At 42.3% G+C, this 16,470-nt stretch overlaps 1 protein-coding gene across 1 annotated transcript; it reads left to right on the forward strand.

Moving 5' to 3' along the window:
- Window positions 1-286: 286 nt before the first annotated feature.
- On the forward strand, window positions 287-14,924 carry LOC110532365 (transmembrane protein 240). Its single transcript, XM_021616208.2, has 4 exons — window positions 287-1,152; window positions 1,506-1,612; window positions 9,429-9,637; window positions 13,784-14,924. The coding sequence occupies exons 1-4, from the start codon at window positions 1,096-1,098 to the stop codon at window positions 13,936-13,938; spliced, it is 528 nt and encodes a 175-aa protein (XP_021471883.1). The 5' UTR covers window positions 287-1,095; the 3' UTR covers window positions 13,939-14,924.
- The last annotated feature ends 1,546 nt before the right edge of the window (window positions 14,925-16,470 follow it).

Here is a 16,470-nt window from a genome sequence, read left to right on the forward strand (position 1 = left end):
TTGGCCGCAATCAGGAATTCAGCGAAGCGAAATGGCACAGAATCCGAAAATGAACTGCAACGTCGAGGGGGGAGAGACTATAGAGCGAGAGACCGGTATGACGAAGGGTGATCAGTAAAGCGGGTGAAATATATATGTTAAACCATAGCGCATATTCTTGGAATGATTTGCTTGAATGTCTCTGGGTGTTTCACAGAGAAATGCAATCCGGACACAGAACCCCCCCCCCCCCCCCCCACCTCTCTCTCTCTCTCTCTCTCTCTCTCTCTCTCTCTCTCTCTCTCTCACACACACACACACACACACACGAAAAGGGATGGTGGATGCTCCTGACTCGATGGCTAAGACGAGGTGGGATAATCATGCGTGTCTGGCCCCGGGCGTTGATGCAGCTGCCGTTGCCTGATCTTTACTGGGCTGAGGGTAGGGTTGTTCCGGTTCCGACTGGATCTTCATCTCGATTCGGCTTGACATCGATGTTATCAAGCTATTTACATGTAAGAAGACAACGACTGATGTAGCCTAAAAAGCGCAACCGCAATTATTGAAAACATCTGAATGGTGTAATTAAATGCTACCATCGATGGAGGAGGATCTTATTTATAATAACTATTGAAGTGCTGTCTTGGAGGAAGGGAAATAACCAGGGACATCCCCGTGAGACGACCGGCTCACCCGTTCTCCTGTTTGCTGCGATTTTTTAAAAATGAGATCGGTACGTAGGCTGCCGTGAAAATAACATAATTGCATTAGTAATCAGGCTAGGACACCCTCTCCACCAGCACCCTATTTTCGCCGTTCCAGGGGCAGCAAACGCGGCACCGAACGCAAACCCGTCCACGACCCGGTCCGCGCCATCAAATCGACGCATTACTGGATGGGGAGTAGCATAGACTGTGAAGACCGTGAGTGCGTGTGTCAAAAGGGGGACAGAGGGAGACCGGGCCAGCTCAACCCCCTGCACCGGTTAATTGCGCTCTAATCTGGCAAGTTTGGAGGGACGGAGAGTCCGGTGCAGTAAGGGCGCCTCAATGACCGTCTCATCCCGGGACAGGTAGAGAAGGCTAGAGAACGGCGGCGTGTTTGGAAGTTTTGATGCATATGATCACAACCACCATGATTTTTATGATTCTTGGCGCTTCAGTTGTAATGGTAAGATATTTGCTTTTTATTGTGCCCCCTATCGTGTGTGTTAAACGCCTACAACATGTTTTTTTTACGTATGTAGTCTATAGACTAATAATGTAGCTATAGCTATTACAAATAGCATACAGATCACATTTGATATCACTGAAAATAATGATGACTTGAGACAGTAGCCTACATACTTGGCTATCATAAATAAACAATCTAAAGAACATTTTAGAACGAGGGTTGTAAAGTGGGTTTCCAAATGTATTTTTCGATTTCTCTTATATGGACTGTAGCCTAATGCCAGGTCATATAACGGTGCTGTGTTGGAAATGGTGCTTGTCATGTGAGTTGACTCGAATGGTTATTTGCAGGCGATTGCCTGTTTAATGGACATGAACGCACTACTGGATCGCTTTCACAACTACATCTTACCGCATCTACGAGGGGAAGACCGCGTCTGTCATTGCAACTGTGGAAGGTAAAAAAAAAATAGCATACAGTGATTCGTTTGGATGTATACAAACATCTGAAATGAAAGCGTAGCCTATAGAGTCAAGATAGCTGCTATGTTACCCGTCTAATCATAGGCTCATACTCGATCAATAGGCCTCTCGAATGATTTCTCCTGCTGAACTGTTCGTTTTAATAAGCCTCCAAACATGCTCCATGCATAGGCCTAATCTCTTGAAAATGTACCTAATGGATGTCGACTATGGTTTCATTCGAGTATGTGTGTGTCTAACCGAAGGATAGCCTTATTTTTGCGATGCCTAGCTTGTGACGGTGTTTTTAAGCTTTATTCAGTTATTTGGCTTTTACTGCATACGTGAGCCATAAATATGTTATGAATTATGAGGAATGGGCTAAGGAATCATTTTAAATATTTAGATATGAGGAAATGTTGTTGGAGAGAGGACATTAGGGCTAGCCTATACCTATATTGAACCAGTTGTGAGAATGTGCCTAAATATACATTGATCTATTACTTATAACCCCTATTATGAAGGCTGAAAATTGAATGAAACATAAAACAACTAGGCCCAGTTTAATGATAATTAGGCCAGGTTTTCTATTACTGTTGTGATTAGGCCTAAACAAGTTATATGTAGCCTCATATTTTGTCGATTGGTGGTCTAGGCTCCTTACTACTTCAATTAGTGTGTTTTAAAACATTAAATAATGCAATGAGATTGGTACAGGTTTTACATGACTGACTCACATACAGGAACTGTAAAACAAAATTGGGCCCTTGGTCTTGGAAGTTTTATTTTATTTTATTTCTGTTAAGTGCTGTAGCTTGCCCAAGGGTATGGCAACAGTGTTGTGCCAGGTTTTAAAATAAGAGCCCTCTGATCCAATAGATACACACCTATCGACTTCATTAGGATATTACGCCCTGGATAAAGGCAAGTTGAGGCCTGAGTCTGAACACATACATATTGCAACATTTTGTAAGTGCTGGGTTATTCTTGGTCAGTGCAGAATCTTAGTCAAATTAATTCCTAACTTGCTTGGATCTAATATATTCACTGAGAACAGGAAAATCTGTTCTGAGTTGCCCCGCTGATGTGATATCACTGCATAGTCACATTGTAGCAGGTCTTGGCCCTGTATGAATACTGTTCTTTTGACTGCCTACAGTTCAACAACCTGAGATATGGGTCATGAAGTGTCACTAAGATCAGGATTGTCATCATAAAATAAAATTGGCCAAAATTTGGAGAAGGGCCTCTCTCTCACCCCCTCTAATTTCAAGAAATTCTCATAGTAATGCTACATTAGGCCTATATATGCCTTTAGAAGAATTGTAGAGACACATTTGTAAAAAATATATGCCAATTATGTCTAGTGACATAATTTATGCCGTTTATCATTGCAATATTTTTTGTGTGGTTTATTTGAAGTCATTTTTAAATATTGATACATCCTCTGCTACTCAATATTCAATGTGCAATGCATATAATATTCTTAGCTTTGAATTAATTATATATTTTCATACTTGTGCTTGTTACCTTTCTGTACCCGGGGACATACAGTACATCTAGTCCTAAACTAGACCCCAACAATTGCACTTTTGTTTCCAACACACTTCTGCTTGTCATTGTCTTTAATTAAGCCAGAGGCGTCATGCCCATAGGGGGAACAGGGGTACTTGACCCCTAAGATTTGTCCTATACATTTTTTTACAGTATCAGTCAAAAGTTTGACACACCTACTCATTCAAGGGTTTTTCTTTATTTTTACTATTTTTTACATTGTAGAATAATAGTGAAGACAGCAAAACTATGAAATAATGCATATGGAATCATGTAGTGACCAAAAAAGTGTTAAACAAATCCAAATATATTTTATATTTGAGAGTCTTCAAAGGAGCCACCCTTTGCCTTGATGACAGCTTTGCACACTCTTGGCACACCAGCTTCATGAGGTAGTCACCTGGAATGCGTTTCAGTTAACAGGTGTGCCTTGGTAAAAGTTCAATTGTGGAATTTCTTTCCGTCTTCAAGTGTTTGAGCCAGTCAGTTGTGTTGTGACAAGGTAGGGGTGGTATACAGAAGATATCCCTATTTGTCCATATAATGGCAAGAACAGCTCGAATAAGCAGTGAAACAACAGTCCATCATTACTTGAAGACATGAAAGTCAGTCATTCCGGAAAATTTCAAGACCTTTGAAAGTTTCTTCAAGTGCAGTCGCAAAGCCATTAACCGCAAAGCTGAAACTGGCTCTCATGAGGACTGCCAGAGTTACCTCTGCTGACCCAGAGTTACCTCTGCTGCAGAAGATAAGTTCATTATAGTTACCAGCCTCAGAAATTGCAGCCCAAATAAATGCTTCACAGAGTTCAAGTAACAGTGTCATGTCCTGACCATAGAAAGCTTTTATTTTCTATGGTAGAATAGGTCAGGGCATGACTGGGGGGTTGTTCTAGTTTATATTTTCTATGTGGGGTTCTAGGTTGATTTTCTATGTTGGTGATTTGTATGATTCCCAATTAGAGGCAGCTGGTTATCGTTGTCTCTAATTGGGGATCATACTTAAGTAGCATTTTTTCCACCTGTGGGTTATGGGATATTGTTTATGTTTAGTTGCCTGTTTGCACTGCATTGTCGTCACGTTTAGTTTATTCTTTATTGTTTTGTTTTTTCTAAGTTTCACTGTCTAATAAATATGTGGAACTCTACGTACCTTGGTCCGTTAATTCATTAGATGAACGTGACAAACAGACATATCTCAACATCAATTGTTCAGAGGAGACTGTGAATCAGACCTTCATGGTCAAATTGCTGCACAGAATCCACTGCTAAAGGACGCCAATAATAAGAAGAGACTTGCTTGGGCCAAGGAAAATGAGCAATGGACATTAGACTGGTGGATATCTGTCCTTTGGTCTGATGAGTCCAAATGTGAGATTTTTGGTTCCAACCTCTGTGTCTTTGTGAGACGCAGAGTAGGTGAACTGATGATCTCTGCATGTGTGGTTCCCACTGTGAAGCACGGAGGAGGAGGTGTGATGGTGTGGGGGTGCTTTGCTGGTGACACTGTCGGTGATTCATTTAGAATTCAAGGCACACTTAACCATCATGGCTACCACAGCATTCTGCAACAATACACCATTCCAGTTGCATTTAGTGGGACTATCATTTGTAATTCAACAGGATGACCCAACACACCTCCAGGCTGTGTAAGGGCTATTTGACCAAGAAGGAGAGTGATCAAGTGCTGCATCAGATGACCTGGACTCCACATTCACCTGACTTCAACCCAATTGAGATAGTTGGACCGAAGAGTGAAGGAAAAGCAGCCAACAAGTGCTCAGCATGTGTGGGAACTCCAGGTGAAGCTGGTTGAGAGAATGCCAAGTGTGCAAAGCTGTCATCAAGGCAAAGGGTGGCTCCTTTGAAGAATCTCCAATATAAATATATTTTGATTTGTTTAACCCTTTTTTGGTTATTACTGTACATGATTCCATATGTGTTATTTCATAGTTTTGATGTCTTCACTATTATTCTACAATGTAGAAAATAGTAAAAATAAAGACAAACCCTTGAGTGGGTAGGTGTCAAAGTCAAATCAAATCAAGTTTATTTGTCATGTGCGCCGAATACAACAGGTATTCCTTGCAGTGAAATGCTTACTTACAGGCTCTAACCAATAGTGTGGAGAAAAAAAGTGTGTGTGTGTGTGTGTGTGTGTGTAAGTAAAGAAATAAAACAACAGTAAAAAGACATTTGAAAATAAGAGTAGCAAGGCTATATACAGACACAGGTTAGTCAGGCTTATTAAGGTAGAATGTACATGTAGGTATGGTTAAAGTGACTATGCATATATGATGAACAGAGAGAGTAGCAGTAGCGTAAAAATAGGGGTTGGAAGGTGGTGGGACACAATGCAGATAGCCTGGTTAGCCAATGTGCAGGAGCACTAGTTGGTCGGGCCAATTGAGGTAGTATGTACATTAATGTATAGTTAAAGTGATTATGCATATTAGATAAACAGAGAGTAGCAGCAGCGTAAAAGAGGGGTTGGGGGGGGGGGTGCACACAATGCAAATAGTCCAGATAACCATTTGGTTACCTGTTCAGGAGTCTTATGGCTTGGGGGTAAAAACTGTTTGAGAAGGCTTTTTGTTCTAGACTTGGCACTCCGGTACCGCTTGCCATGCGGTAGTAGCGAGAACAGTCTATGACTGGGGTGGCTGGGGTCTTTGACAATTTTCAGGGCCTTCCTCTGGCACCGCCTGGTGTAGAGGTCCTGGATGGCAGGCAGCTTTGCCCCAGTAATGTACTGGGCCGTACGCACTTCCCTCTGAAGTGCCTTGCGGTCGGAGACCGAGCAATTGCCGTACCAGGCAGTGATGTAACCGATCAGGATGCTCTCGATGTTGCAGCTGTAGAACCTTTTGAGGATCTCAGGACCCATTCCAAATCTTTTTAGTTTCCTGAGGGGGAATAGGCTTTGTTGTGCCCTCTTCATGACTGTCTTGGTGTGTTTGGATCATTTGAAGCTCTCAACCTGCTCCACTACAGCCCCGTCGATGAGAATGGGGATGTGCTCAGTGCTCCTTTTCCTGTAGTCCACAATTATCTCCTTGGTCTTGGTTACGTTGAGGGATAGGTTGTTATTCTGGCACCACCCAGCCAGGTCTCTGACCTCCTCCCAATAGGCTGTCTCGTTGTTGTCGGTGATACAGTTCTTCTTCTTCTTTGCAGATCCTCTCAAACTCTGGTTGGATGTGGAGCATTGCTGCAGAACTATTTTCAGGTCTCTCCAGAGATGTTTGATCAGGTTAAATTCCGGGCTCTGGCTGGGCCACTCAAGGACATTCAGAGACTTGTCCCGAAGCCACTCCTGTGTTGTCTTTGCTGTGTGCTTAGGGTCATTGTCCTGTTGGAAGGTGAACCTTTTCCCCAGTCTGAGGTCCTGAGTGCTCTGGAGCAGGTTTTCATCAAGGATCTCTCTGTACTTTACTCTGTTCATCTTTGCCTCAATCCTGACTAGTCTCCCAGTCCCTGCCGCTCAAAAACATCCCCACAACATGATGCTGCCACCACCATGCTTCACCATAGGGATGGTGCCAGGTTTCCTCCAGACGTGACACTTGGCATTCAGGCCAAAGAGTTTGATCTTGGTTTCATCGGGTCAGAGAATCTTCTTTCTCATGGTCAGAGTCCTTTAGGTTCCTTTTGACAAACTCCAAGCGAGCTGTCATGTGCCTTTTACTGAGGAGTGGCTTCCGTCTGGCCACTCTACCATAAAGGCCTGATTGGTGGAGTGTTGCAGAGATGGTAATGTCTCTGACCAAGGCACTTCTCACGCGATTGCTAAGCTTGGACTCTAGGAAGAGTGTAGGTGGTTCCAAACTTCTTCCATTTAAGAATGATGGAGGCCACTGTGTTCTTGGGGCCCTTTAATGATGCAGATTTTTTTTGGTACCCTTCTCCACATCTGCGCCTCGACACAATCATGTCTTGGAGCTGTACGGACATTCCTTCGACATCATGGCTTGGTTTTTGCTCTGACATGCACTGTCAACAATAGGATCTTATATTTTTGCAAAAAAATCTAAAAACCTGTTTTCGCTTTGTGATTATGGGGTATCGTGTGTCGATTAATGAGGGAAAAAATGTATTTAATCTATTTTAGGATAAGGCTGTAACAAAAGTATCATTGTATCAAATGTGGAGAAGTCAAGGGGTCTGAATACTTTCAGAATGCACCGTATAATCTTTTTTGTCGTTGTTTCTCTGGAATACTACTAGCCACAATTTTATTTCAGTCAGGCGGATACAGACAGCCCAAGAGATATGCTTAGATATGCAAAAAAATAGACATGTTTTTTTGACATAGAATTAAGCATAATGATTATGGCTCTAGATTGCAGGAAAAAGCTACAGTATTTCAGGTCTTTTAAAAATCCAATATTCTCCAACTACAGGACGGGAGGCCTCTCTCCGGATCTACCCCCAGACATCCTCAATTATTTTGTGGCCTGTCAGATTTTGGGGGTGCATGACTCCCCTGAATTAAGCCAATGGAAAGTGAGTGACACAGTGGCTGCATTCAGGCTCTGGTGAAAAGTAGTGCACTATGTAGGGAAAAGGTGCCATTTGACACGCAGCCCACGTTGTCTTTTACTGCAATGGAAATGCTCTTAAATAAGAGCTACTAATTTTACGTAAAATGTTTATCCTCTCAGCATAAACATTTAATGGAACAGATAGACAGATGAGGCCACCTGAGCTTGAATGCTGCCCGAGCCTACCTTAAGTGCATGTGGAATCAAACTAAATGAAATCTATTTGTTTGTCACATTCACCGAATACAACAGGTGTAGTAGACCTTACCGTGAAATGCTTACTTATAAGCCCGTAACCAACAATGCAGTTATAAGAAAATAAAGTTAAGAAAATATTTACTAAATAGACTAAAGTAAAAAAATGTATATATATATTTTTAATAACAATAACGAGGCTATATACAGGGGATACAATGTGCAGGGGTACAGGTTAGTCAAGATAATTTGTACATATAGGTAGGGGTCAAGTGACGATGCAAATGGTCCAGGTGGCCATTTGATTAATTGTTCAGCAGTGTTATGGCTTGGGGTAGAGGAGCTTTTTGGACCTAGACTTAGGCGCTCTGGTACCACTTGCCTTGCGGTAGCAGAGAGAACAGTCTATGACTTGGGTGACTGGAGTCTTTGACAATTTTTTGAGCCTTCCTCTGAAACTGCCTAGTATATACTGTAGGTCCAGGATGGCAGGAAACTTGGCCTCAGTGATGTATTGGCCGTACGCACTACCCTCTATAGAATCTTACGGTCAGATGCCGAGCAGTTGCCATACAAAGCTGTGATGCAACTGGTCAGGATGCTCTCGATGGTGTAGCTGTAGAACTTTTTGAGGATCTGGGAACCCATGCCAAATCTTTTCCCTCTCCTGAGGTGGAAAAGGCGTTGTCGTGCCCTCTTCACAACTGTCTTTGTGTTTTTGGACCATGATAGTTTGTTGATGATGTGGACACCAAGGAACTTGAAACTCTCGACCCACTCCACTACAGCCCCGTCGATGTGAATGAGGGCCTGTTCGGCCCTCCTTTTCCTGTAGTCCACGATCAGTTCCTTTGTCTTGCTCACGTTGAGGGAGAGGTTGTTGTCCTGGCACCACACTTCCAGGTCTCTGACCTCCTCCATATAGGCTGTCTCATCGTTGTCAGTGATCAGGCCTACCACTGCTGTGTCGTCAGCAGTCTTAATGATGGTGTTGGAGTCATGTTTGGCCACGCAGTCGTGGGTGAACAGGAGTACAGGAGGGGACTAACCACGCACCCCTGAGGGGCCCCTGTGTTGAGGATCAGGCATGAGGCCACATCCACAGTAATTTCATTTGGCACCAGCAATTGCTAGCTTGTCAGATCACTGCTTGTGAACCACAGGTTCTCATTGTATGAGATGCAGGCTACCTTTGAGAGCAACGTTAGGTATGCTGTTATGTAAGGCTTTGATAATACTCTGGTGTTTATTTGGAATTGGAAATGGGAATGAGACATTTATATTCATATCGCAGCTGTTTCCACTGATGTTCGAGTATGTTTCTAGATATTAATTATTCTCTATTCACCAGCATGCCTTTCTATTCTCCAATTTATACCAAATTAGTAATGAGAATTCCTGCTATTTATCCAATTTCATCACCCACCCCCCTAATTTCACCTCCCTTGCCCCATCTCATCTTGTCCTTGTCCTTCCCTCCATCACTAACACCTTCTAACCTCCAGCTTGGTCTCTTCCAGGCATCATGTCCACTATGTGATCCCGTACGATGGGGACCATTCTCTGGTGGACTCGTCGGAGAACTACTTTGTCAGTGACAGCGTAACCAAGCAGGAGATGGACCTGATGCTGGGGCTGCTGCTGGGCTTCTGTATCAGCTGGCTCCTACTGTGGCTGGATGGAGTGCTGCACTGTGCTGTCAGGGCATGGAGGGCCAGCCGCTACTATGGTGAGTCAACAAGAGACTTGGTCCAGTTGACTGGGAAAAGTTTGACATGACCTGACAAATGTGCCTCAGAATGAGCAGAAATGTTTTCAATAATCTGATGAGAGAAGTATTGTTTTGTTGATTCCCACCTCCGTGAAAAGAGAGATGGTGAGTGAAGTGGTATTGGCATTAATATTTTGACTGCTACATTATATGAGGTTGATCAGTGTTACTCCTACATATTTTCGTGGGGATGTGACATGGGTGTGCAAATGGCCAGAGTTGACATACAGGCTGCTGTTGACCACCGTACCATTCATTGAAACCAGGCTTCCTTGGGTGGGTGGATAGCCCAACGCACCTGGCTATAAGTGATGGTTATGGGAAACGTTACAGAACTTGAGGACATAAGGGCTCAGTTGTTTTTTCAAAGTTGTTTTTTAATTTAATAGGGGAAAAATGGAAAAGTGTGTTCCAGGCTAAATTAATTGTCTCACAAGATATATAATGTACAGTACTGTATGCAGTGTGTTGTGGTCATGGATCGGAATTAAGACGTTATGCAGGTAATTAGTGGGTGAAGGAAATTGGAAAAAGCTTACTTTGTTTCCATTGAGGGGGAATAATTATGTGTGTAAAGTACAGGCACAGTGAAACTAATATGAATATTGCTGTGGAAATATTGCTGCCCTCAGATGTCATGTGTTTAGTACATGCTGATTGACTGAGACAAAGATTCCCTACCCGTAATACAGAGGGCACACCACAAAGATATACAATGTCTCAAGTCTTGCCAATGTTAGATTAGCAAGCCAGACCTCACTGGGGGCGAGGCTATGCCAATGTGAACATATTAGAGGACTTCTTGTCCATACTCCTACTCCTGATTCAATCATTTATCCAGTGTTCTTATATAAGTGTTGGAATATTCCAATTATGTCAGCTAAGCTTAATCTTGTGCAGCTCTCAATGTCAGAACAGGCCTATTTTTGTAGCTGGCATGGATCCTTTAGATATAAGACAATGCTAATGTAGGTGATGTGACCTGGATGACTGCTTTTATGGTCAGAAAATAGAGGTGTAAAATGTCTAGTGAGTGTAAATGAAAGAGATGGCCAATTAATTACCTTTGATTAATATGAAACCAGTACACAAAGATGGGGTACTAAACAACAGTATTACATTATTTTTTTGTCCTGAAAATACTCAATTAAAAGTAGTAATGCCATATTTTTTTGATGCATGTCATATTTTTCTTGATGATAAAAGAGAATTTGGTAGTTTGAAGCATACATATATTGCCAGTCTTAGATTGTGATTCTAGTAGTATTAGGCAAGAAACAACTGGTTTAGCTTTGCAGCACAGAATCAACCCATTTGATATTATGTGCATAACATCAACGTAAAAAATATACCCAGATTATACATTCAAATGATTCCCTCGAGGTATAGAAGGGTGGCTCTAGGTTTTACTTTGTGCTGGAATCCTTGTGCATGGAAGGAATGCCCCTTCACCGGTGTTTGGCTGTGACGTTGATGGCGGGTCAGACTCGTTTAGCCTCCCTGAGAAGGGGAGTGAAGGTAAGGCTGATGGAGCGGGAAGGAAGGAGGGGGGGTGCAGATACTGTCACATCCCCACCCCCACATACACTCTCTCTCGCACGCACGCACGCACGCACGCACACACACACACACACTCTCTTCTCGGGAGCTATTAATAGAGTGAAAGAGAGCAGCTGGAATGGCGGGCGAGGTAGAAACATGCACACCATACACACACACAAACACACACACTACATTGAGGAGCACATTGATTCCTTTTGCTTTTTCTAATTCCATCTATATACCCTATATGCTCTCCATTCAGTTATTGAATCCCCCTTTTCTATCCATTTTCTTTATACAGCATCTTTTTGGAAAGGGATGATTCCTTTCTTATTGTCTATTTCTCATGAATACCTGATTCATATTCTTTGGCACCAGTGACGTCGGTGGAAAGACATTTGATTTAGCAAAATAGGGTAACAAAATATGATAACAAAAGGGGAAAATTATGACTTGGCAAAACCATCGCCCCCTTCCCTCCCTCCGTAGAAAGACCTTAACATTTCTGCCCTCACCCCACTTTCCGCATTACATTACCATTTACATTTTTCTCCTGACTCCATCTCCATCTCTCCATCCTTTTATTGAAATGAGAAGGACCTGTCTCGTTCTGACGTTTCCTTTGGATACCCTTCAGAACAGTCCTTGTGGATTTCATACCCATTCACAGTTATAAATAACTCCCTCCTCCCTCCCTTCTTCCAGCTACTCCCCTTCCCCCCCAACCTTTTGCAGGGACATTTGCTAGTGCTGTCTGGGGCTCTCCCTCCTGTTTCTCTACCATCTCAGCGGGCCTCACCATCTAAGCCTGACAGGGACAAATCCCTCCACAAATTTTACCTCACACTCATATGCTTGGGGAAAGAAATCCAAAAATATTTTTTTCAAGTCGCTATTATTAATGTATAACAGGATATATAAATTGAAACGTACATATACTACATGAGAAAAAGTATGTGGACACCAGCTCGTCGAACATCTCATTCCAAAATCATGGGCATTAATATGGAGTTGGTCCCACCTTTGCTGCTATAACAGCCTCCACTCTTCTGGGAAGGCTTTCCACTAGATGTTGGAACATTGCTGCGGGGAATTGGTTCCATTCATCCACAAGAGCATTACTAAGGTCGGGCACTGATGTTGGGCGATTAGGCCTGGCTCGCAGTCGGCATTCCAATTCATCCCAAAGGTGTTTGATGGATTGAGGTCAGGGCTCTGTGCAGGTCACTCAAGTTCTTCTACACCGATCTCGACAAACCATTTCTGTATGAACTTCTTTTCACACGGGTGCATTGTCATGCGGAAACAGGAAAGGGCCTTCCCTAAACTGTTGCCAAAAGGTTGGAAAAGCAGAATCGTCTAGAATGTCATTGTATGCTGTAGCATTGACATTTCCTATCACTGAAACTGAGGGGCCTAGTCCGAACCATGAAAAACAGTCCCAGACCATTATTCCTCCTTGAGCAAACTTTACAGCATTCTCCTGGCATCCGCCAAATCCAGATTCGTCCATCGGACTGCCAGATGGTGAAGTTTCCAGAGGCAGTTTGGAACTTGGTAATGAGTATTGTAACCGAGGACAAACGATGTTCGCGCGCTACGCGATTTAGTTCTGTGAACTTGTGTGGCCTACCAATTTGCGGATGAGCCATTGTTACTCCTACGCATTTCCACTTCACAATAACAGTACTTACAGTTGACCGGTGCAGCTCTAGCAGGGCAGAAATTTGATGAACTGACTTGTCGGAAAGGTGGCATCCCACTGTATGACAGTACCACGTTGAAAGTCACTGAGCTCTTCATTGAGGCCATTCTTGTCACGCCCTGACCTTAGATATCTATATTTTCTATATATTTTGGTTAGGTCAGGGTGTGACTAGGGTGGGTACTCTAGGGTTTTTTGTATATCTATGTTGGCCTGATATGGTTCCCAATCAGAGACAGCTGTTTATCGTTGTCTCTGATTGGGGGATCATATTTAGGCAGGCCTTTTTCCCACTTTCTGGTGTGGGATCTTGACTATGTGTAGTTGCCTGTCAGCACCATATTGTATAGCGTCACGTTTCATTTGTTATTTTTGTTGGTTTGTTCGGTGTTCATTCTTTTAAATAAGAGAATGTACGTATACCACGCTGCGCCTTGGTCCGATCCTTTCAACGAACGTAACAATTCTACTGCCAATGTTTGTCTATGGAGATTGCATGGCGGTGTGCTCGATTTTATACACCTGCCAGCAGGTGTGGCTGAAGTAGCCGACCGAATACACTAATTTGAAAGGGTGTCCACATACTTTTATATATATAGTGTACCACGTACAGTATGGGTAAAATTCTATGTTTGGCAGATGAATGTGTGGGCAACAAATGTGTTTCTGTAATTGGACTATTGTACTACCAAGGATTCGGTTGATGGGAGCATCAAGGACATTTTGGGCATCTAATAAACCTAACCAAATGCACTCCCATTCTCTTATTACCCCACGATACATGTTCTAATCGTTTATTTCACTTCTCTAGTTTCTTCACTCCTCTAACAACCTCCCTCTCTCCTCTTGTCCCCCAGACACCCCTTCCTGGTCATGGCTCCCCTCATTCTGTAACCTTCGAGATCTGCGTCGACGCGCCCAGCTCAGACAGCTGGAGGACTCCACTGGCAACATGGTCCACATCAAGCAGAAGCTCTACCACAACGGCCACCCCAGCCCACGCCACCTCTGACTCTGAAACAAGAATCCCCCCTCCAGCCCCTCAAACTGCCCCAAGGCCAACTGCTGCCTCAGAGACACTGGAAAACTGCCCTCCGACTGTTCATAACACACCTGGCCCGAAACTTTCTTACGATGATCCTGACACAAGTCAGCACCCACCAATCCAAACTCGAGCAGAAGATAGTCGTCACTGAAATCTTGTCTATGTCCATGTCCACCATTGAGGTAGGAAGGAAAAACAAGCATTTTTAAGGGTGCTTTCTGTATAGAAAAATGTTCTGTGTTCATTGTTGAAACTTGGCATGATCTTTTAGAACAGGGTACGATGATGGGGGGCACAGTGTTTATTAAAAAAAATCTCTATGGGGAGGGTATTTCTCTAAAGTGGGAGGGAGGTAAATGGATAGGGGTGGGTTTCAAGATTTTATGATGGGAAGTTTAGATTGCTGCTTCTGTAAATACTTCTAAATATGGGGAAGTGGGAACACAGGGTAGGTTTGTTCGTGAGTGTGGTGAGTCAAGTGTTACGAGTAGAGCTGATGGACTGTATGGAAGGATAAACGGAGCGTAGGAAAGAGGAGGATGACAGCCGTCTGGAAGTGAACAGTGTGATGTCTGCTAAAAACAGATTAATTTGTTTTGTTACCTAGTGAATTAAATGAATGTATTAATTTTACCTGTAAATATAAGAGGGGGAGGGGAGCATACGTTTGTGGTTAGGGTTCTCTGCACTGTTATTATTTATGAGAAGGTAGAAAATGAATGCCAGTCAAGATAAGACGGAGACAGTTCAGTGCTTCCCTCGTCTTCCCAATATTGTGTCCAATAGCACTTCCCACTTTGCTACATCCAATTCCTTCATACTTACTCAAAAGCAACCAGCCTAGAAGCAGTGGGAACCCTCACCCAGTCCCTCTCTCCCTCTCTGTCCAGACATTGCTGTTGTGAAGATAAAATGTCTGTTTTATTAAAAGTGCCATTGAAGCACAACAGTGACCCCTGACGTTTGAATGTGTCATTGCCTCAACATTGGTAACCATACCATTGAACAGTGTATGTATGGAGAAAAAAAAATATTCCTAGAGGTTGTACTTGTGAGCGGTTATGTTTTTAAACAGGAAATATGGAATGTAGATCAACTGTTCAGTTCAATTGAATATTTTAGTATATGCCATCCACATGCAGTAAACCTAATTGTGGTTTAATTAATCAAGAAATATAAATGTGATTTCATGAACACCAATTAACCTCAGAGAGGCTACTTCTGGTATGTCTGGGACTTTTAAAAAAAAGATTAAAGGGATAGTGTGACATTTGTCCATTTCGCTAAATGATCAACACCACTTTCCCATAAGCATTCTTAATATCTAGGTATTTAAACATTGTGCTTACATAGGCAGGTACAGTAATTACAGTGTAGTACACATTGTTACAGACTTTAACTGTTACACACATTTGTGGTTTGTATAATTACGCATTGAAATTTGTATATGAATTACATTTGAAATCAGTCAGTGGTCAATCCTCTCATCCTATATTTTATATGCAGATATTCGGGACACCATGATCTACAAAATCAGTTCGATGTTGATGAATTTAAAAACCTTGCAAGTAGAGGTTCAATCTGTAGTTTTTATTTCCTCTGTGGTTCAACCTGGTCTCGGAGCATTTTGTATGATTCTGTATGTAAATCCGAGACACTCCATTTAGTATGATGTTATGTTTCACATGGTATGTATTCATTTGTGGATATCCATCACTCATTTTGTATGATATGTTCCCGAATTACAATTCATATTACATGATAAGAATTTGCTAAATGTACAATATGCTACACATTTTCAAAACGTATATGTTGCTAACGTTAGCTAGGCTAGGGGTTAAGGTTAGGAGTTAGGTTAAACTAAAAGGGTTAAGGTTAGCTAATATGCTAAGCAGTTGCAAAGTAGCTAATAAGTAGTAAGTAGTTGAAAAGTTGCAAAAATGCTAAAGTTGTCCGTGATGAGATTCCAATGCGCTAGACATTCACACCGACCAACCAGCCTATTTTAGTTTTTGCCTTAAGTAACCATACCAAATGTAACATATCATACTAATCTGAGTGTCCCAGATTTACTATGTTACATCTAGTCTATGAGACCATGCTGTGTGGTTATATATTATTACCTTATGGGCACCTGTTCCTTTTCTTTTTTGACTTTGCACTTGCAAATACTAAAATACCTGGATGTTGCTTTGTGAGCCTTTGCGCCTCACATGGAAAATAATGTAAGGGAAAGATATTTTCTCAGACATGTTAAGAGGGATTGATGTAACATGGTGCTCAACCAACCTAGTTAATTTGCTAATGAGATGTATACAGGCCTAAAGTCTTATCTGTTGCCATTTTCTTATTGTTTCCAATCTTCCAGACAACCGGTCACCCCTGTAACCATTACATTTCCCATATACTTAAGAACTTGCAAATCCAACTTAAACTGAAAGTATAATTTATGAAACTTTTATACCGCTTTTCATTACAATTTCAAAGTGCTTTAATTGA

This window comes from Oncorhynchus mykiss, chromosome 9, assembly GCF_013265735.2.
Source record: "Oncorhynchus mykiss isolate Arlee chromosome 9, USDA_OmykA_1.1, whole genome shotgun sequence".
Classification (NCBI taxonomy): domain Eukaryota; kingdom Metazoa; phylum Chordata; class Actinopteri; order Salmoniformes; family Salmonidae; genus Oncorhynchus; species Oncorhynchus mykiss.

What these genes read in the sequence shown, in the direction of transcription:
- LOC110532365 (XM_021616208.2), top strand. Translation starts at nt 1,096, where the DNA reads ATGCATATGATCACAACCACCATGATTTTTATGATTCTTGGCGCTTCA. An exon ending in TGTCATTGCAACTGTGGAAG is followed by an intron (nt 1,613 to 9,428) that starts GTAAAAAAAAAA and finishes GGTCTCTTCCAG; the next exon opens with GCATCATGTCCACTATGTGA. An exon ending in GAGGGCCAGCCGCTACTATG is followed by an intron (nt 9,638 to 13,783) that starts GTGAGTCAACAA and finishes CTTGTCCCCCAG; the next exon opens with ACACCCCTTCCTGGTCATGG.